At 36.0% G+C, this 23,985-nt stretch overlaps 1 protein-coding gene across 1 annotated transcript in view; it reads right to left on the bottom strand.

Moving 5' to 3' along the window:
• Positions 1 to 23,985, bottom strand: part of LRBA (LPS responsive beige-like anchor protein) — a 732,049-nt gene that overhangs the window by 165,390 nt on the left and 542,674 nt on the right. Inside the window, exons 45-46 of the mRNA XM_030878183.2 lie at positions 6,126 to 6,266; positions 4,961 to 5,080 (exon numbers count right to left, since the gene is read on the bottom strand). Of these exons, the coding sequence (XP_030734043.1) occupies positions 4,961 to 5,080; positions 6,126 to 6,266 (261 nt within the window). The remainder of the gene's footprint in view (positions 1 to 4,960; positions 5,081 to 6,125; positions 6,267 to 23,985) is intronic.

Raw genomic sequence — 23,985 nt, 5'->3', positions numbered from 1 at the left:
GCACATGGGCTCAGTAGTTGGGGCTCAGGGGCTCTGGAGCACAGGCTCAGTTCTTGTGGCACATGGACTTAGTTGCTCCACGGCATGTGGGATCTTCCCAGACCAGGGATCGAACCCATGTCCCCTGCATTGACAGGTGGATTCTTAACCACTGCGCCACCAGGGAAGTTCCTTGCAAAAGCTTTTAAGTTTAATTAGGTTCCATTTGTTTATTTTTGTTTTTATTTCTATTTCTCTAGGAGGTGGGTCAATAAGGATCTTGCTGTGATTTATATCATAGAGTGTTCTGCCTATGTTTTCCTCTAAGAGTTTTATACTGTTTGGCCTTACATTTAGGTCTTTAATCCATTTTGAGTTTATTTTTGTATACGGTGTGAGGGAGTGTTCTAATTTCATTCTTTTACATGTAGCTGTCCAGTTTTCTGCTGGGGGATTTTAAAATATTACTTATCACAGTGATGATTCTCCAACCCAATTTTAGCACTTTCTATTTCAGTCCTCAAGACTAGCTATTATTGCTACTACCTGTCAGTTCATATTTAGATGGAGTACAACATCAGGAACATCGTTGCTCAAAGAGCAAGAAGGCATTCTTCCTTCCATAAGCAGAAAGCTATCCCTTGGTGTGATGCCAAAACAATGCCCTAAGTCTGCACTGCCAAATGCAGTAGCCATTAGCCACAAGTGGCTATTAAACAATTGAAATGTGGCTAGTCTGAGAAGAGACCTGTTGTAAATATAAGATACACACCAGCTCTCAAAGCCTTAATATTAAAAAAAAGAATGTAAAATATCCAATTAATAATTTTATATTGATTACATGCTGAAATAAAAATATTTTGGATATATCAGTTTAAATATATTCTTAAAATCAGTTTCACATGGTCCTTTTGACTTTTTAAAATGTGACAAGAAAATCTAAAATTATATATGTGATCGTAATTATGGTTGACATTACATTTCTATTGGACAGTGTGGTAAGCCTAGTTAGAGAACTGATCAACACTTCTGAACTCTTTATCCAGACAGAATAAAAAGCATCATTGAGGGTCAGGCCTGAAATGGAACCACCAATGATGAACCGAAACACAAACGAACCCCCCAATTTTAAAATGGTAAATCATGCTAAAAATGAAAGACTGCTTTAGTGAAATCTCATAATGTCTCTTTCTTCTCTGAAATAAAAATAATTAATATTTTAACCTTTATTTTTAGGAATAACTTATATTTTTTCAGTAAAATTATTCTGAGTATTAGCAGAATGCAAGAAATAGGGATCCTAAGATATTATAGTGACAGTTCCCCTTTAGCAAAAAAAGTTAAGTACTAGAAATGTTATTTTATTCTTATTTTTTCCAAAAAATTAGTTAATTAATTATTTTTTTTGCCTGCGCTGTGCAACTTGCGGGATCTTATTTCCCCCACTAGGGACTGAACTTGTACCCTCGCCAGTGAAAGTGCAGGGTCTTAACCACTGGACTGCCAGAGAATTTCCCTGAAAAAGTAATTTAAATAAATCTTCTATCTACCTAACAATATTTCATTTTTGTAAAATGTCATGAAAACATTAGAGAATGCATCTTAATCTAGCAACGTATACTTCAGAAGCCACTCAGTAAAGTGATTCCTACCACCACTCACATACTTCACTATCCCCTCTCTACTGTTTAACATTTTCCTTCGTATTTCTAGAAACTCTAACAAGACAACACAAATAAAGATCAGACTATAATTAATATGATTCCATCTGAAATATAATGTTATATCTCAATGAAATGTTTATTATAGTAATTTAAATGTGCTTTCTTAATATATTCATTCTTATACATTATATTATTATAATAATTTAAACATGCTTTATAAAGTGTTAGAATGTAACATGAGGAGGCAAGATCAAAAAATAAAAAAGGCATGATTAAATCCCTCCTCAGTTGTAGAACGACCAACTATAAGGAGGCTCTTTAAATAGCCTATAGCCTGTGTAACCATGCATTATATACTTTTCAAAGTGTTCACTCAGTTGTAGGGTCCAAATTACCGGGTTATTAATATAGAAAATGGAGTAATTTATCAATGTCCTATTCACCTTACAGATATTTTGTGGTTTAAAAAAAAAAAAAGAAAATTAGGAAAATATACATATTGGTTAGAAGAGCAAGTGGGTTTCATCCAAGTTAGTCCTGAAGAAAATTTCTGTGCCTCTGAACATAATGAAATGGTATTTAAGAATAAAGCTGTATCTGGGCTTCCCTGGCACAGTGGTTGAGAGTCTGCCTGCCGACGCAGGGGACATGGGTTCGTGCCCTGGTCCGGGAGGATCCCACATGCCTCAGAGCGGCTAGGCCCGTGGGCCATGGCCGCTGGGCCTGCGCGTCCAGAGCCTGTGCTCTGCAATGGGAGAGGCCACAACAGGGAGAGGCCCGCGTACCGCAAAAAAAATAAAAATAAAAAAAATAAAGCTGTATCTCTAAGCAGGCTCCAATCAACTTGACACTTGGAATTTTTAATTCTTTTATTTTTCTTTTAACTTTTGCCTTAACTTTGTACTCTACTTCTTCATTTAGATGCCCTATATAACTAGGCTAGGAAGCTAGAAATTAAGTAGCACAATAACAAGAACTAAAACTCTAGTATTGGTTTAGTAATTGGGGCTGTTTTTATCAAAATCTGCTGAGGCATTCAAAGGGAAGTGAGATGGATTTGAGTCTTTATTTGTGAAGAAACAAGAGTAATGAGAAAAATAAGGAATGAGAAAGGTAAAGTTCATATGGGGTTTTGGGGGTTTTATTTTTTAATGCTGTAGCTGTTTTGTGTGGGTTTATTTTTTATTTTTTTTTACAAGTGGGGTATTTTGAAGGAAATATTTGGAGAAATGGAACCAGACATGTGCTAATTAAAGAATCTTGAGAGAAAAAGGAGGAGATTTAGGAAAAAGAGACAACAAAACTACAAGGATCTATCTATCACATGTATCTCCCGTCCAACAAAGCATTAAGTGGGAATGTCTAATACAGAGAGGTAGAAATTTGAAGATATACACTACCTCTCTATTAGAGAGCAGAAAAAAATTCAAATTCACAATTTTGTTCTTGTTTACACTTCTATTACCAAACTTAAGTATGAGGTTATAACTTGGTCCTGAGATACTTAAAAAACAAAGGAATTTAGGGGCTTCCCTGGTGGTGCAGTGGTTGAGAGTGCGCCTGACGATGCAGGGGACACGGGTTAGTGCCCCGGTCCGGAAGGATCCCACGTGCCTCGGAGCGGCTGGGCCTGTGGGCCATGGCCGCTGGGCCTGCACGTCCGGAGCCTGTGCTCCACAACGGGAGGGGCCGTGGAGGTGAGAGGCCCGCGTACCGCAAAAAAAAAAAAAAAAAAAAAAGGAACTTAGAAATTAAAAATTTTTTTTCATGTCTTCAATTTGATAACAAAAAGTCTTATCAATGTTTTCCTATGTGCATATCTCTTATGACTTCTCAAAAGGTTTAAAGTAAGTAAAGAAATAGCTTTGAGATTAGAAGTAGAAACCGTTATTAAATCTGTTAACTATTCTGATTTACTGTTATCTAATTATCCATTTCAAAATTATCTACTGATGATTCTTAAGGGATATGATAATTTCAAGAGTATTTCAGAGTACATTATTTGTGCTATCAAAAATTCCTATAGATGTTCCAATATAAAAGATTATTTCTGGGGACTTCCCTGGTGGTCCAGTGATTCAGAGTCCATCTTGCAATGCAGGGGACGCCAGTTCAATCCCTGGTTGGGGACTAAAGTTCCACATGCCACGGAGCAACTAAGCCCTCGTGCTGCAGCTCCTGAGCCTGTGCGCTCTGGAGCCCGCACGCCACAACTAGAGGGAAGCCTATACAATGCAACGAAGAACCTGCACGTTGCAATGAAAGATCCTGCATGCCGCAACTAAGACTTGACACAGCCCCCACCCCCCAAAAAAAAAATTTAAAAAAGAGATTATTTATGCATATGATGGAATCTTCAATATCTTGGATATAAGCAATGTTATACTCTACAGTAAGATAAAGTATGTGAACACTTTTTATAGACTGTAATGTATCATGACTAAAAGTAAGATACAATTATAATTTTAATTAATTTTTTAAAGTACTCTATAGTAACATAAACATTAGTAATGTAACTTTTCCTCTTTCAAGCCCAAATATTTCCCATATGTACTTATCATTTTCTCCCATATAGTATAATTATTTATGTATAAGACATAGCTCTTTACGACACCTAAGGACACAACCACAGGCATATCTTGTTTTACTCAACAGCATCTAAACAGTGAAGAAACAGATACTATGTCACAAAACTAAAATACAGTACTTTTGAGGGCAGAAGCAAAAGTATTGTATCAGCTACTGTGCAAAGTTTTTGATCTACTGAACATATATATAGATAGAAGAACTCATTTCCCCTCAACAATAAAGCAATTCTATAACGAGCAGAGTCAGGTAGGCATTTAGAACCAGCAGTAGGTAAAAGATGATTACCTTAAGAATAGAGACAGGGGATTGCTAAAGTATCAATAAAATGAAATAAGTTGAATTAAACTAAACATCTGAGATCTTTCTCACAGTATTTTTGTGACTATATTAATTTTATTCATTGAGTTTGGAATCCCATTAAGCACGCTGCTTTACATCCATAATACTGCATTTTTCCTTTAAAAAGGATTCCAAGGAGGAAGGAAAACAACTGTTCCACAATTAAAGAGAGAGAGATGAGACAGACAGACAGAAACAGACAGACACAGGAGGTAGAGAGAGAAAGAGAGAGAAATCTTATATAATGGTTATTGGCCACTTAATTAAGGCCTCATCCTTTGAGGCTCATCTTTAGTAAATAGGGCTGTATTGCAAGAGAGAAATTATCAACATCCATTCAATAAGAAACACATTGGCAATAATAATTGTAAAATGAAGTATTTCTGTACCTTAATATCAGATGTATCACGCTGACTGTTTCGCCAAGCTCTGGAAATCGATGAAAAAGTTCGATCTGCATGATCAAATTTCCCTCCTTGTAAATTTAGGAAAGAAGTTGTGAAGGGTTCCTAAAAAATAAGCCATTTAAAAAAGCCATATATTCCCTCATGCATAAAAATGTGGTTTTTATAAATCTTTATATCTAAATACTTAGTTACCAATAGACATTAGCCAGTAATACGTACTAGGCATAGACTGGGAATTATACTTAAATTATTACATTAATATTCTTATATTATTTTTGTTTCAGAAGAAATATTTCCAAAATTTAGTATTTTTCAGACTCTCTTCAATATTTTTCAGACTCTCTTCCTTTCCAAGAACAATTTATTAATAACATTCAGACATAAATTAGACTGCATTTGCTTCACAGTCCAGGGAAACAGTCCAATATGTAATTTTCCTATTGTTATGGCTCAATATTTAATTTATGATTAAGAAAAGAAAAATGTTTGGAAGATTTAAAAGCCTCCTTTTAGTTAAAGAACACTTAAACACATATTAGTGGATAATTGCTTGAAATTAGCTAAGCACTATAAATTACCTCTAGGATTTATATCTGCCTGTACCCTCTAACAAGCTTTAATTAATGATGTGCTGCTAATGCTTTCCCAAAGAAATTACTTTCTAGTAGATGAATCACCTTTCAATTTTACGGAAACATTTCTTGTTTAACCAATATGTTATCAATACACAGCAGTCTTGGTGTAAATTACAAACACACCTTATTCCATTTTGGGCAACTGAAGTTTCCAAAATATATGAATATATGTCTGTGTTAAGGGAATCTTATTTAGTTCTTATTTTAATAGACTACATTGGAAAATAACATATGTTACAATTTAGAGTCTGGTAAGATATCAAAGACTTGAAGAGGCAAATTTAAGGAAAAAAATTCACGCAATTCCAGGTGAAACATTTTTATGGCCATTCTACAGTAACGTGTTATAAAATACAGCCCAAATGGGATAAAGAGATACTTATATAGGTAGAGTCTCAATCACTGAAAAAAATTTCACCATTCGAAAAAGATGCTGATGATTTTTAATCAATGCATATTCTCCACAACATTGAATTTACTTATTCATGGTTTATTATTCAAATTGAACTTACTATTCTTAGCAGCCATGCAAGAACAAAACTTGCAGTTGAGTAATGAGTGCCATAGTGGAACTTTGGAACTTGATCGTCTTCCCAGGATTCATAACGCTCTGCAAAGAATGCTGCTCTTTTTGGATTCAAAGCTCCTATTGGCTGCCAACGGGGAGGAGAAGAAACAAGAACACATAAATACAATCGTCCTTTATTTCTTTCTCTCTTCAAATATTATCTAATCAGCAAGTGTGAAAGTGAATTAAAAATACATACTATTCAAATTAAAGCAGTGTTACAGTCAGAGAGTGGATTGAAATATAAATTTATTTTTCAATGCACATTAAATATACACATATAAGTAAATGGAGAAACCTGTCATTTCTCAATAAGTCTAGTTTCTGTTGAATAAAGGTCTTTAATCAGCCCATAACAAGCATTTTCATGAAGATAATTACATGAAGTGAATATTAGTTATATGATACTTTGGAAAGCATCTATAAAATCCTCTTTAGTCCTTAGAAGCGACAACCAGAAACAGAATCTTGAAGCTAAAGGATTAACATATCATAGATTGTGAGAAGACAATGCAACAAAATTTGGCAGGGGGCGAGGGTGGGGGAGAAGGAGTGCAAGGAGGAGATTGTGTGAAAAAGGGATTAAATGTAAATCTAGAAATTTCTAATAGTATGAGTAAAACCAAAATTTAAAAGATAAAAACATGCCGGCATGAAATTTTTTTTAAATGTGTAACATGAATAGAATATTAGACAGATTACGAGCTTGTACAATAATACTTTACAGCAGAGGTCCCTAAAGCAGCACAGCGAAGTGATGAAGAGCCTGGGTTTACTGGAGTGACAACAATACCCAGTCAGAAAGTTGTTTTGGAAAATAAAATGAGTAAGTACATGGAGGGACAAACCATACCTGACAATATTCAATGAATGCTATTATTTTTAAGGTTATCTTTTAACAATGGGGTAAAGTTTGAATAAAACAATAACCTATAAGCCCCCAGAATATTGGTTGGTATAAGATAAGAGCATAATAAATGTTAGCTAGTATCATTATTGTTGCTGCTGCTGTTGTTATTCAGGGAATTCATGAACTCCATTAACCAGTAAGCAAAATTTCATGTGATTATGCACATGTACAATTTTCTTCAGGAAGACATGCAGAGTATTCTAAGATTCTCAAAGGGGTCTAAGGGCTTAAAAAACAAGTAACAATTCATTCTCATAAAACATTCTAATCTCTAGAAAATCTCTACTCTTTATTTAAAATATAAGTACCAATTCACTGAAAAAAAATGTAAGATTACTTTCTTTAATGAAAACCTATCAGTTAGTCACTCATTTATATGAGAAAGAAAATATCTGATCATTTATGCAAAAAACGTTAAACTGAAATTTAAAATACTGGTTTTAAAACAGATGCATTCAGAAATATTCTATGGAAAATGAAGCAATGTTAAACTAGTTTTTAAGTAGCTTTTCATGTTAAAAAGTAATTTTAAGCAGTATTTTAAATGATCATTTTGGCTATATTTCTTAAAATTGTTAATTATTTTTTCAAAACTGCCATTTATTTCTAGTACCTTTCATTCTGTTTCAATAGGATGGTTCTAATCAACATTTTATTTTAAGCCCTTTTTTTTAACTCTACAAGCAAATTTTTAAAAACCTTTAGTTGATTATTATTTTAAACCAGTATCACAGTATACCAATTTAAAATGCCATCTTTTAAAGCATTAGTTTCTGTACAAAAGAGTTAAATCTGATTTACTAAACTTATGCCAGTTAAGGATGGAACTGACTCCAAGAAATCTTTGTTACAGAACCAATTTGGAATGCCTTTAAATGTATTTTAGCTGTTGTCCCTGAAGACTGAGCCATGCAAAGGAAAGAAAGAAGAAATAAAATCACTGGAAGACAAATTACGTGAAAACAAAATCAATGTTCCTTTTGTATGGTTCTGCAGCATATTAAGTATTCACTTTATGTGCTCCTATTTTTATTACTCTCCAAATGAGTACACCCCCAAAATCAATAGTTATAGAAACACATTTCTTGAATATAATGCTAAAACCAATTAGGATTGATTTCACTAGCATCCGAAAAAAAATGGCATCGTGCAGAGATCCATATACGTAGAACCCACAGTATTGATTCCGGCTGTGATTGTTACAGTTGATTTCTGAAGCCTGCTACAGGACAGCTATCAAGACATAGCACATTTATTTGCAAGCATATAAAAAAGAAGTCCCCAAATAAAAGAAGGTTAAAAAAAACAGACTAGTGGAGCTGTGCAATGACAATGATACACTATCAGCTTACTCAGAGAAGTTACAGTGGGAATACACACATTGAATTATACATTACGCGAAAGCACTGATTTATTGTGGTAATAACATCCACCTCATTAAAAGATTCTGCTTTGCTGCAGTTGGAAGGCTACATATTGTTTACTGCTATAAATTAATGGCAGTGCAAAGAAGACTGTAGAACCATCCTAACAATAGATCTGTAATGACAGTGCTGTATATCACAGCTTCCTCAGCAGCTTCATAATAAAATGGAGACAATGTATTGAGCTAATACATTCTACCATGCTGGCCCATATTTTTCTGACAATTGCTTTAAAAGATGAGCTGAATCCAACTATGTTATAATGCTGCAAAACATTTAACTAAGCAAGAGTCAGTCATACACCAAAGTGCATCATAGCATTTTTGAAACATTATCTAAATCAGCATTTCAAGATATTTATTCATCTCTGCAAAAGAACTAAAAGTAAATGCTGATGGTTCCTCTTACTTATACAGTATATTAAGAGCAACAAATGGAGGGCAATTCAGGAAGATGCCTAGTACTATCATCCTACAGAAAGCTCTTTGTACAATTTAACTGTAAAAGCTTGACAGATAATTTTTCAAAATCAGCAAATTCATTAAAGGAAGAAGAGCAAAAATACTGGTCATTTAAAATGGTCATGACCTCCTGGAAAAAAATCAATAAAAAATAAGTATTGATTAGAGAGGTATAATTCAAGTTCATAACCAGGTAAATATAAATAGGCTGAGGATATAGAAAAATAATTTTAAACACTACAAAAAGCTAACAAATAGAATTATATAAGATTTTTTAAATCTGTAAAATAATAAAAGAACCTTAATCACAACAAGATGAAAAAGTGATTCAAATAAAATGGAATTATTTAAAAATTAGAGTATCAGGACTACCAGCACAAGCATTTACGTTAAAAAAAAAAAGGAAATAAGAACTTGGATTAAAATAGGAAAAGACAAATTAAAGAAAAAAGAACACCAGAACTCTTGAAAATGTATAAATAGCAAAACAACAACAACAACAAAAACTACACATAGGATATATTATTCTCACGAATAGCCAAACTGACAACTGTGGTAGATTGGTAAGTATTCTGTTTGAAATTCTCATCTGATACCTTTCAGAACAAGATATGCAAAACAAAACTTTCTAAATCAGGTTTTTAAGAATATTACAATAAAAAAAATATTTTGTTACCTTTTTTGAGAAGTAATTTTGCTAATTATTAGAGATATAAAAATACTGCATGTAAAGTGCCCAGTTCAGTGCCTGGAATGCAGTAAGTTATTAGTAATAATAATTATTGTTATTTTTCAGCTTATTTGATCAAGAATATTTAAGGAAAAAAGCCATTAAACAAGCCTGATGAAATTAATGTTGTCTATTAAGAAAGAAAGTAATTAAGCATCACAATCATCTAATGGTACATGCAGTACTGTGCATTATCTGTCAGAAGCCTAATAGTACACAATAGACATCAAAACTGCATTACTCTATCTCAAAAACATAATCAAAAACAAAATTATCTTTCAAAAGTCAAAAGGGCCTCCAAATTTTACTGTGAAAAGGATATGAAATGTCAAGCAAGTTACAATTATCTAGTACTACATTAATTAAAAACAAATGGTACTGGATTCAAAGGCCCCTATAACCACCCAACACAGACTCCTTCATCTGATTACTAGTAAAAGTTAAGCTGTAAAAAGACTGTAGTGTTCATACATTCTAAGTTTTTTTTTTTTTTTTGGCGGTACGCGGGCCTCTCACTGTTGTGGCCTCTCCAGCTGTGGAGCACAGGCTCCGGACGCACAGGCTCAGCGGCCATGGCTCGCGGGCCCAGCCGCTCGGCGGCATGTGGGATCTTCCCGGACCAGGGCACGAACCTGTGTCCCCTGCATCGGCAGGCGGACTCTCAACCACTGCGCCACCAGGGAAGCCCCCATTCTAAGTTTTTGCTTTCTTTTTAAAATTTTTCTTACCTGAAGTTATCTAATTAATAACCTCCAGCTTACATTTTGTATTTTAGAAAACATTATTATACATTCTCACAATAAATGTGAGCTAGATATCCCTATTTTAATAATGAAGAAAATAAGTATCTTGAATAACCCAGCTCAAAATCAACATAAATCTAGGAAACAAAAATCAGTATTCAAAACCAGCCTTTGGGCCATTTTATCCATAAACGGTTGTATTATAAAATGTTTTTCCTGATTTCAACAATATCCCACTTTCTTACACTTCCATTTTTCAAATATGATATTTATTTAACAGGTTTATTTAAAAGACTAATAATGTATATATGTAAAGAGCTCCTGGCACAAAGTACTCAATAAGTATAGCTGCTATTAATGTTGTTGTAATTGTTTTTATCACCATCACCAGAATTTCTTTTTCCTTTTGAGATTTATATGTGAACTGTTCCAATTTATATCAAGTTTTCAGAAGTGAAGTTCCAAACTGCTGGATCATGGTTACAATTACTAAGAGTAAGAAAGTTGTAGGGAATTGGCAATAAATCTCAGAAATTCTACAAAGTATAGATTTGCTTGAGTTAACAACCTTCTCTTTTTAAAATCTAAGTCTAAAAAGATATTTTTTTCCATCTTTCTGTGAAAGTTTTCTTTGGTAATCATTAAACCTTAACATCTGGGGATGAGAAGCAGGAGAGAAGATTAGAGGAAAAGAAAAAGGTTATTATGCAGCAACAGACTCAGAAATGGGGCCGTTGGACACGCTAAAGTATAGTGTATCATAAACATACATTTTGTGGGTTAAGAGCAGAGTGGGGAAGAGCTGTCAAAAGTGAAAATGGGCTCATGAAGGGGAGGCAAAAGAGCGTGACTACTTTTAGGATCTTGCTTACGATCTCGATGACTGGCCTAAAGCCATCTGTCAATGTTATCTTCATTTGGTATGATTAGAACACTGGAAATATCCTTTAATTCCAGGACTACACATAAACCCTGTCCGACAACATATAAGAGGGCATACAGGCAAGAGAGGTTATACATTATTATATTCTGGAAGTACGGTAGTCCTATAGATAACAAAAAAGAGCGATCACAAAGTGAGGACAAGGAAAAGGTAACAATATGGTTGAACCCAACGTTATATGAATCTGATGTTATAAAAATGTCACGTTAAAGGAAAGAATCATGTTAATTAAGTGTAAGGTACTTGATATTCATGAACAAATTACGCAAAAATCTTCAAATTCAGACAATGAAAGAGGATGGACTATCAGGAAATGTGACATCATAAAAGATGGTCATTTCTGGTTAGAGAATAATGATTTGTTTTGGGAAGATTATAGGAAATAACTATGATAAACATATTAAAGAGGCTATTCTATCTGATGACAATGCAATTATTTACTGGCTATACGTGAAGGGTCTAAGAGTCTTAAGTAAATTATCTCACTATATTTACAACACCACCTTAATATAAAAAACTATTAGCATTCCCAATTTACAGGTGAAAAAATTGCGTCTGGGAGAAGTTAAATGACTATTAAAGGTTGGTTCCCCAGTCAATAGTGGAGCCAAGATTCAGAGTCACATCTAACTAAATTGACTAGTAAATCCTAGAATAACTACAGTTGTGTGGATTGATGAAAGTGTTGGTGCTGAATCTGCAAGGGCACTGGAATCCTTTCATGGGAGGTTTAGATTAAATGCTCTTCTGAAAAAATGTTATTTATGTTTTTATTCCCACCTATATAATGTGCATGGATATCAATTTAGCAGAAGGCTTCACAAAAGGGGGAGAGAGATGAATATTTTGTCTTGGGGATGCTGAAAAATCGTTGGCAAAAACAGCTTTTGAGAAAGTGAACACAGGGGCGCCTTCAAGACGGTGGAGTAGTAAGACGTGGAGATCACATTCCTCCACACAAACACATCAGAAGTACATCTACATGTGGAACAGCTCCTACAGAACACCTACTGAAAGCTGGAAAAAGACCTCAGACTTTCCAAAAGGCAAGAAACTCCCCACATACCTGGGTAGGGCAAAAGAAAAAAGGAAAAACAGACAAAAGAATAGGGACGGAACCTGCACCAGTGGGAGGGAGCTGTGAAGGAGGAAATGTTTCCACACAATAGGAAGCCCTTTCACTGGTGGAGACGGGGGTTGGGCAGGGGGGAAGCTTTGGAGCCATGGAGGAGAGCGCAGCAACCCGGGTGCAGAGGGCAAAGCGGAGAGATTCCCGCACAGAGGATCGGTGCCGACCAGTGTTCACCAGCCCGAGAGGCTTGTCTGCTCACCCGCCGGGGAGCGTGGGGCTGGGAGCTGAAGCTCCGGCTTCGGAGGTCGGATCCCAGGGAGAGGACTGGGGTTGGCTGCGTGAACACAGCCTGAAGGGGGCTAGTGTGCCACAGCTAACCGGGAGGGAGTCCAGGAAAAAGTCTGGACCTGCCTAAGAGGCAAGAGACCATTGTTTCAGGGTGCGCCAGGAGAGGGGATTCAGAGCACTGCCTAAACAAGCTACAGAGACAGGCGCGAGCCAGGGCTATCAGCGTGGACCCCAGAGACAGGCATGAAATGATAAGGCTGCTACTGCAGCCACCAAGAAGCTTGCGTGCAAGCACAGGTCACTATCCACACCTCCCCTCCCAGGAGCCTGTGCAGCCCGTCACTGCCAGGGTCCAATGATCCAGGGACAACTTCCAGGGGAGAACACACGGCGTGCCTCAGGTTGTTGCAACGTCACGCTGGCCTCTGCCGCCGCAGGCTCACCCCGCATTCTGGACTCCTCCCTCCCCCGAGCCTGAGTGAGCCAGAGCCGCCAAATCAGCTGCTCCTTTAACCCTGTCCTGTCTGAGCGAAGAACGGATGCCCTCAGGTGACCTACATGCAGAGGCAGGGCCAAATGCAAAGCTGAGCCCCAGGAGCTGTGCAAACAAACAAGAGAAAGGGAAATTTCTCCCAGCATCCTCAGAAATAGCGGATTAAATCTCCACAATCAACCTGATGTACCCTGCATCTGTGGAATACCTGAGTAGACAACGAATCATCCCAAAATTGAGGAGGTGCACTTTGGGAGCAACTATAGTCTTGGGGTTTGCTTTCTGCATCTAATTTGTTTCTGGTGTTATGTTTATCTTAGTTTAATACTTAGAGCTTATTATCATTGGTAGATTGTTTATTGATTTGGTTGCTCTCTTCCTTTTTTAATTTTTCATATATATATATTTTTCTTTTTCTTCCTTTTTCTCTTTTTGTGAGTCAGTATGTGTATGCTTCTTTGTGTGATTTTGTCTGTATAGCTTTGCTTCCACCATCTGTCCCAGGGTTCTGACTGTATGGTTTTCTTTTTTTTAATATAGTTTTTACCACTTGTTATCATTGGAGGATTTGTTTTTTGGTTTGGTCTCTTCATTCTTTCCCTCTTTCATTTTTAATTATTTATTTATTTTTATAATTTTTTGCTACTTTAATAATTTTATTTAATTAATTAAATTATTTCCTTTCTTTCTTTTTCTTTCTCTCTTTTCTTCTGAGCCGTGTGGCTGACAGGGTCTTGGTGCTCTGGCCGGGTGTCAGCCCTGAGTCTCTGAGGTAGGAGAGCTGACTTCAGGACATTGGTCCACCAGAGACCTCCCAGCCCATGTAATATCAAACAGCAAAAGCTCTCCCAGAGATCTCCATCTCAACGCTAAGACCCAGCTCCACTGAACGACCAGCAAGCTACAGTGCTAAACACCCTAAGCCATACAACTAGCAAGACCCCACCTATTAGCAGAGAGGCTGCCTAAAATCATAATAAGGTAACAGACACCCCAAGACACACCACTGGATGCGGTCCAGCCCAACACAAAGACAAGATCCAGCCTCATCCACCAGAACACAGGAACTAATCCCCTCAACCAGGAAGCCTATACAACCGACTGAACCAATCTTAGCCACTGGGGGTAGACACCAAAAACAACGGGAACTATTAACCTGTAGCCTGCAATAAGGAGACTCCAAACACAGTAAGTTAAGCAAAATGAGAAAATAGAGAGACACAAAGCAGATGAAGAAGCAAGATAAAAAACCACCAGACCAAGCAAATGAAGAGGAAATAGGCAGTCTACCTGAAAAAGAATTCAGAGTAATGATAGTAAAGATGATCCAAAATCTTGGAAACAGAATGGAGAAAATACAAGAAACATTTAACAAGGAACTAGAAAAACTGAAGAGCAAACAAACAACAATGAACAACACAATAAATGAAATAAAAAATTCTCTAGAAGGAATCAATAGGAGAATAACTGAGGCAGAAGAACAGATAACTGACCTGGAAGAAAAAATAGTGGAAATAACAACTGCAGAGCAAAATAAAGAAAATAGAATGAAAAGAATTGAGGACAATCCCAGAGACTGCTGGACCGATATTAAACGCACCAACATTCGAATTACAGGGGTCAGAGAAGAAGAAGAGAAAAAAAAAAAAGGGCTAAGAAAATATTTGAAGAGATGATAGTTGAAAACTTCCCTAATATGGGAAAGGAAATAATCAATCAAGTCCAGGAAGTGCAGAGAGTCCCATACAGGATAAATCCAAGGAAAAACACACCAATAAACATACTAATCAAACTATCAAAAATTAAATACAAAGAAAAAAATATTAAAAGCAGCAAGGGAAAAGCAACAATTAACATACAAGGGAATGCCCATAAGGTTAACAGCTGATCTTTCAGCAGAAACTCTGCAAGCCAGAGGGAGTGGCAGGACATACTTAAAGCGATGAAAGGGAAAAACCTACAACCAAGATTACTCTACCCAGCAAGGATCTCATTCAGATTCAACGGAGAGATTAAAACCTTTACAGACAAGCGAAAGCTAAGAGAATTCAGCACCACCAAGCCAGCTTTACAACAAATGCTAAAGGAACTTTTCTAGGCCGGAAACACAAGAGAAGGAAAACACTTACAATAACAAACCCAAATCAATTAAGAAAATGGTAATAGGAACATACATATCAATAATTACCTTAAATGTAAATGGATTAAATGCTCCCACCAAAAGACACAGACTGGCTGAATGGATACAAACACAAGACTCATACATAGGCTGTCTACAAGAGACCCACTTCAGACCTAGGGAAACATACAGACTGAAAGTGAGAGGATAGAAAAAGATATTCCATGCAAATGGAAATCAAAAGAAAGCTGGAGTAGCAATTCTCATATCAGACAAAACAGACTTTAAAATAAAGACTGTTACAAGAGACAAAGAACAAAGACACTACATAATGATCAAGGGATCAATCCAAGAAGAAGATATAACAATTGTAAATATTTATGCACCCAACATAAAGCACCTCAATACATAAGACAAATGCTAACAGCCATAAAAGGGGAAATCGACAGTAACACAATCATAGTAGGGTACTTGAACACCCCACTTTCACTGATGGACAGATCATCCAAAATGAAAATAAATAAGGAAACACAAGCTTTAAATGATACATGAAACAAGATGGGCTTAAATGATATTTATGGAACATTCCATCCAAAAACAACAGAATACACTTTTGTCTCAAGTGCTCATGGAACATTCTCCAGGATAGATCATATCTTGGGTTACAAATCAAGCCTTGGTAAATTTAAGAAAATTGCAATACTATCAAGTATCTTTTCCAACTATGAGACTAGATATCAATTATAGGAAAAAATCTGTACAAAATACAAATAAATGGGGGCTAAACAATACACCACTAAATAAATAAGAGATTACTGAAGAAATCAAAGATGAAATCAAAAAATACCTAGAAACAAATGACAATAAAAACATAATGACCCAAAACCTTTGGGATGCAGCAAAAGCAGTTCTAAGTGTGAAATCTATAGCAATACAATCCTACCTCAAGAACAAGAAACATTTCAAATAAACAACCTAATCTTACACCTAAAGCAATTAGAGAAAGAACAACAAAAAACCCCGAAGTTAGCAGAAGGAAAGAAATCATAAAGATCAGATCAGAAGTAAATGAAAAAGAAATGAAGGAAATGATAACAAAGATCAATAAAACTAAAAGCTGGTTCTTTGAGAGATAAACAGAATTGATAAATCATTAGCCAGACTCATCAAGAAAAAGAGGGAGAAGACTCAAATCAATAGAATTAGAAATGAAAAAGGAGAAGTACCACCTGACACTGCGGAAATACAAAGGATCGTGAGAGATTCCTACAAGCAACTATATGCCAATAAAATGGACAACCTGGAAGAAATGGACAAATTCTTAGAAAAGCACAACCTTCTGAGACTGAACTAGGAAGAAATAGAAAATATAAACACACCAGTCACAAGCACTGAAATTGACACTGTGATTAAAAATCTTGCAAGAAACAAAAGCGCAGGACCAGATGGCTTCACAGGCGAATTCTATCAAACATTTAGAGAAGACCTTATACCTATCCTTCTCAACTCTTCCAAAATATAGCAGAGGGAGGAACACTCCCAAACTCATCTACAAGGCCACCATCACCCCGATACCAAAACCAGACAACGATGCCACAAAAAAAGAAAACTACAGGCATATAACACTGATGATTATAGATGCAAAAATCCTCAACAAAATACTAGCAAACAGAATCCAACAGCACATTAAGAGGATCATACACCATGATCAAGTGGGGTTTATCCCAGGAATGCAAGGATTCTTGAATATATGCAAATCAATCAATGTGATAAACCATATTAACAAACTGAAGGAGAAAAACCAATACTGAAGGATCATCACAATAGATGCAGAAAAAGCTTTTGACAAAAATTCAACACCCATTCAACACCCACCCATGATAAAAATCCTCCACAAAGTAGGCATAGAGGGAAATTACCTCAACATAATAAAGCCCATATATGACAAACCCACAGCCAACATCGTTCTCAATGGTGAAAAAGTGAAACCATTTCCACTAAGATCAGGAACACGACAAGGTTGCCCACTCTCACCACTATTATTCAACATAGTTTTGGAAGTGATAGCCACAGCAATCAGAGAAGAAAAAGAAATAAAAGGAATCCAAATCGGAAAAGAAGAAGTAAAGCTGTCACTGTTTCCAGATGACATGATACTATACATGGGGAATCCTAAAGATGCTACCAGAAAACCACGAGAGCTAATCAATGAATTTGGTAAAGTAGCAGGATACAAAATTAATGCACATAAATCTCTTGCATTCCTATACACTAATGATGAAAAATCTGAAAGAGAAATTAAGGAAACACTCCCATTTACCATTGCAACAAAAAGAATAAAAGACCTAGGAACAAACCTACCTAAGGAGACCAAAGACCTGTATGAAGAAAACTATAAGACACTGATGAAAGAAATTAAAGATGATACAAACAGATGGAGAGATATACCATGTTCTTGGATTGGAAGAATCAAGATTTTGAAAATGACTATATTACACAAAGCAATCTACAGATTCAGTACAATCCCTATCAAACTACCAATGTCATTTTTCACAGAACTAGAAAAAAAAATTTCACAATTTGTATGGAAACACAAAAGACCCCCAGTAGCCAAAGCAATCTTGAGAAAGAAAAACGGAGCTGGAGTAATCAGGCTCCCTGACTTCAGACTATACTACAAAGCTACAGTAATCAAGAGAGTATGGTACTGGCACAAAAACAGAAATACAGATCAATGGAACAGGACAGAAAGCCCAGAGATAAATCCACATACATATGGTCACCTTATCTTTGATAAAGGATGCAAGAATACACAGTGGAGAAAAGACTGCGTCTTCAATAAGTGGTGCTTGGAAAACTGGACAGCTACATGTAAAAGAATGAAATTAGAACACTCCGTAACACCATACACAAAAATAAACTCAAGATGGATGAAAGACCTAAATGTAAGGCCAGACACTGTAAAACTCTTAGAGGAAAACCTAGGCAGAACACTCCATGACATAAATCACAGCAAGATCCTTTTTTACTCACCTCCTAGAGAAATGGAAATAAAAAGAAAAATAAAAACAAATGGGACCTAATGAAACTTAAAAGCTTTTGCACAGCAAAGTAAGCCATAAACAAGATGAAAAGACAACCCTCAAATGGGAGAAAATATTTTTAAATGAAACAACTGAAAAAAGATTAATCTCCAAAATATACAAGCAGCTCATGCAGCTAAATATTAAAAACAAACAACCAAATCCAAAAATGTGCAGAAAACCTAAACAGACATTTCTCCAAAGAAGATATACCGATTGCCAACAAACACATGAAAGGACACTCAACATCACTAATTATTAGAGAAATGCAAGTCAAAACTATGAGGTATCCACTCACACTGGTCAGAATGGCCATCATCAAAAAATCTACAAACAATAAATGCTGGAGAGGGTGGGGAGAAAAGGGAACCCTCTTGCACTGTTGGTGGGAATGTAAATTGATACAGTCACTATGGAGAACAGTATGGAGGTTCCTTAAAAAACTAAAAATAGAACTACCATATGACCTAGCAATCCCACTACGGGGCATATATCCTGAGAAAACCATAATTCAAAAAGAGTCACGTACCACAATGTTCATTGCAGCTCTATTTACAATAGCCAGGACATGGAAGCAACCTAAGTGTCCATCGACAGATGCATGGATAAAGAAGATGTGGCACATATATACAATGGAATATTACTCAGCCATATAAAGAAATGAAACTGAGCTATTTGTAGCATGGTGGATGGACCTAGAGACACTTATACAGAGTGACGTTAAGTCAGAAAGCGAAAAACAAATATCATATGCTAACACATATATATGGAAACTTTAAAAAAAAAAAGGTTCTAAAGAACCTAGGGTTAGGCAGGAATAAAGACGGAGACATAGAGAATGGACTTGAGGACACAGGGAGCAGGAAGCGTAAGCTGGGATGAAGTGAGAGAGTAGCACTGACACATATACACTACCAATGGTAAAATAGATAGCTAGTGGGAAGCAACCGCATAGCACAGGGAGATCAGCAGGGTGTTTTTTGTCCACCTAGAGGGGTGGGATAGGGAGGGTGGGAGGGAGACTCAAGAGGGAGGAGATATGGGGGTGTATGTATATGTATAGCTGATTCACTTTGTTAAAGAGCAGAAACGAACACACCGTTGTAAAGCAATTATATTCCAATAAAGATGTTAAAAAAACAAGTGAACACAAAACATAAACATTGTCACCAAAGTTTATTGCTTTACTTGCCTCTCAACTTTTATATTTGTATATCCACATCTATGAATCCAAATGAAAGCCTTTAATCAATGTGTTGTTGAAACTTTTTAAAGAAGCCAATGAATTTTATTTTGTTCCTCTCTACCCCTGCCTTCCTCTCACATCCCCAAAGAGAAGAAAATAAAAGAATAGCCCCTGCCATTTAAGTAATATTGCCACTGTGAGGGAGTGCAGGAACTATTTTGTGTCAGTTGTAGCAGCTCTTTTATCTAAATGACAAATAAACAAACAGACTCATCAACACTTACTCAACCTTGGCTTCTAGGATATTTCATCATGTACTATATGCAGCTGAGATGCTTTGGCACTTATCTTCACACACTCTACATTTTATTTAGTATTGTCGAGAAAATACTTTCATTGGCACACTATTATGGCTTTTAGAGTTAACAAATAAGCACTTTTGTTTTGAAGTACCAGCAGATTTTAATCCCTTGAAAACACACGTTCTTCCAAGTGGCAGTAAACATATACCCCCCATACTATTTCAAGTTAACAAACACATCTTGGGAAAAAGATAGTGTTCCATATTACTTATTGTACCGATGTAGAATCTAAATCATTTCAGAGGCTCACATTGGTAGATTTAGTAGCAATTCCTTCACAGTTCTATGTTATTTAGCTATGGTTCATACTACATGATTTTCATTCTAGGTATTTATCTGTTTGAGAAAGGCACATAAATCAATTAAAATAATCTGATAATCCAATGTCATTGTTGAGCTAAATGCCTGGAAAAACCCAAAAAACAATCTTAACAATCCAAGGTCAACTAAAAAAAAGATGATTTAAGTAATTATGAAAATGACAAACACCCAAAAGACTCAATGCTATTATAACAAAACCTATTCATTTCCTGAGCGATTCACCTATCCAATTAAAGAAACACTTAGGACCATTAAAATCAGGAGTTCTGGTCCAAAGAAGTGACAAAGGAGGCTGCTGAACTCACTTCTTCCCACAGAGAAACTAAAAATTCAGCTACACATGGAACAATTCCCTCTGAAAGAAAGCTAAAACCTAGCTGAGCAACTCTTACACCTTGGGCAAAAAAGAAAAACCCACATCATAACAGGTAGGAAAGGTTATAACACAATCTCATAAACCCCACCCCTGACAGTGACACACCAGCTGACGCACCATGGGGAGGGAATTCACAGCTCATGGATTCTCCCTGAGGAGTGAGTTTGGGACCAAACACCTAGCACCTCAACATTTAAGACTTCCACTTGTGAGACAGGCCCCCAAAACACCTAGCTCTGAAAGCCAACGAGGCTTGCATTCTCGAGACCCACATGACTACACAGGCATACCTCGGAGATACTGCAGGTCTGGTTACAGACCACTGCAATAAAGTAAATACAGCAATACAGTGAGTCACGTGAATTTTCTGGTTTCCCAGTGCATATAAAAGTCATGTTTACACTATACTGTAGTCTATTCAGTGTGCAATAGCATTATGTCTAAAGAAACAATGTACGTGTTCTAATTGTAAAATACATTATTGCTAAAAGAAAGCTAACCCCATCTTCTGAGTCTTCAGTAGTCATAATCTTTTTAACGGTGGAGGGTTTGGAAATATTGCAAAAATTACCAAAATATGACAAAGACACAAAATGAGCAAACACTATTGGAAAAATGGCACTTATAGACTTGTTCAAGGCAGGGTTGCCACAAACCTTCAATTTGTAAAAAACTCAATATCTGCAAAGCACGATAAAGTAAAGCACAACAAAACAAGATATGCCTGTACAGCAGATAGAGAAAGAACAAAACTAAACAAAACACAGTTCCTAATGGGCTCTCACTCCAAAAGGATGGAATAGGGAAAACAGGAGTATACTGTTTTAAGGTTTGAAGACTATACATGAAATGGTATATTATTATTTGAAGGAAGGCTGTCATAAGTTGAAGACGTATATTTCAAACCATAAAGAAACCACTAAACTTTTTAAAAAGAAGTATAAATAACAAGACACAGTGAAGATAAAATAGAATAATAAAAATACATAATCTAAAAGAAAACAGATAAAGGGAGACAAGGTACAAAGAACTGATATAAGGGATAAAAAACAGATGGCAAGAAAGTACATTTAAACTGACTATATCAAAAATTACATTAAATGTAAATGGTCTCAACAACCCAATTAAAATGCAGAGCTTATCAGAATGGGTATAAAAGCAAGACTCCATTATATATTGTCCACAGAAAAGAAATTTAAAAAATAAAGCCAGAGACAGGTTTAAAAAAATGATAGAAAAAGATACTACAGGGCTTCCCTGGTGGTGCAGTGGTTGAGAGTCCACCTGCCGATGCAGGGGACACGGGTTTGTGCCCCCGTCCAGAAAGATCCCACATGCCGCGGAGCGGCTGGGCCCGTGAGTCATGGCCGCTGAGCCTGCGCGTCCGGAGCCTGTGCTCCGCAACGGGAGAGGCCACGACAGTGAGAGACCTGCGTACCGCAAAAAAAAAAAAAGAAAAGAAAAAGATACTACAAGTAATAATCAATATAACACTGTCATATCTACATCAACATCAGAAAAGGTAGACTTCAGAACACGGACTACTACCAGGTATGAAAGGAGACCTTACATAAAGATAATGGAATTCATTTATAAGGAAAACATAACAATCTGAAATGTGTATGCACTGTATTAGTTTCCTAGAGCTCCTATGACAAACTACCACAAACTGTGTGGCCTAAAACAATAGAAATTTATTTTCTCACAGTTCTGGACGTTAGAAGTCCAAAATAAGGTGTTGGCAGAGCCATGCTCTCTTGCAAGCCTCTAGGGGAGGATCCTTCCTTGCCTCTTCCAGCCTCTTGTAGCCCCAGGTATTCCTTGACTTCTGGCAACATAACTCCAACTTCTGTTTCCATCACTACATGGTGTTCTTTCCTTTGATGTCTGTTTTAACATGGTGTTTTCATCTTCTTGTTATGAAAATACCAGTCATGTTGGAATTAGGCCCATCCTAATCACCTCATCTTAACTCCATTACATTTGCCAAGACCCTATTACAAATAAGGTCATGTCCACAGGGGCCAGGAGTAAGGATTTCAACATATCTTTTGGGGAGACATAATTCAACTCATAACAGGTACCCAGAAACAAATGCTAAAAATAAAAAATAAAACAAAAACAGAGAAATGAAAAAAGATACAGATAAATCTAAATTACAGTTGGAGAAGTCAACACTCCTCCCTCAGTAATCAATAGAACAAGTAGATATAAAATTAGTAAGGATATAGAAGATATTAACAACACTCTCAACCAATTTAACCTAGTTGACATGTATAGAGCACTTTATGTAATAACAGATGAGTATGTATTGTTTTCAGGTACACATGGAGCATTAACCAATGTACACCATGTTTGGAGCCATAAAGCAAATTTCAACTAATTTAAAAGAACCGAAGTCATACAAAGTATGTTCTCCAATCAAAATGGAATTAAACTAGAAATCAACAAGGGAAAGACATCTGACAAATCCTAGGATCTGTCGAAAGGAAACAATACTCTTCTAAATAATTTACGGGTCAATGAGAAAGTCACAGGGAAAATTAGAAAATATTTTGAAAAGAATAAAAATGAAAACACAATATAGAAAAACTTGTTGGACCTTACAAAATCAGTGCTTTGAGAAAAATCTGTATCATTAAATGCTTATATTAGAAAGAAAAAGAGATCTGAAATCAACAGTTTAAAGCTTTCACCTTAAGACGCTAAAAAAGAGAAGAAATTAAATCCAAATCAAGTAGAAAGAAAAATAATAAGGGAAGCAAAGGTCACTGAAACTGAAAACAGAAAAAAACAATAGAAACATGAAACCTATAGCTACTATCGTACTTAATGATGAAAGTAAAGGCTTTTCTCCTAAGATCAAAGACAAGGCACTCTCAGCACTTCTAGTTAACATTATATAATGCAGTAAGTATTCATTGGGAGATGTAGGAAGTCCTAAAGTCTACAAAAAGGCTGCTACCATGAATAATTGAATCTAGGAAGCTTGTAAAATACAAGGTCAATATAAAAAATTCAATTGTGTTCCCATATACTAGCAATGAACAACTGGAATTGAAAATTTTGTAACCATAAAAAACATGAAAATTTTAAGGATAAATTAACAGAATATGTACAAGAATTGTTTACTAAAAGCCACAGAACATTAGAGAGAAATTAAAGAAAACCTAAACGAATGGAAGATAAACCATATTTATGGAATGGAAGATTCAATATTGCTAATATATCTTTTTTAGTAAAGATGGCCTACTGATTAAGTATAATACCAGTCAAAATCTCAGCAGAATTGA

Source organism: Globicephala melas, chromosome 5 (assembly GCF_963455315.2).
Source record: "Globicephala melas chromosome 5, mGloMel1.2, whole genome shotgun sequence".
Lineage (NCBI taxonomy): Eukaryota > Metazoa > Chordata > Mammalia > Artiodactyla > Delphinidae > Globicephala > Globicephala melas.
The sequence above is the reverse complement of the archived record's forward strand: the minus strand, read 5'-3'. Positions and strand labels throughout refer to the sequence as shown.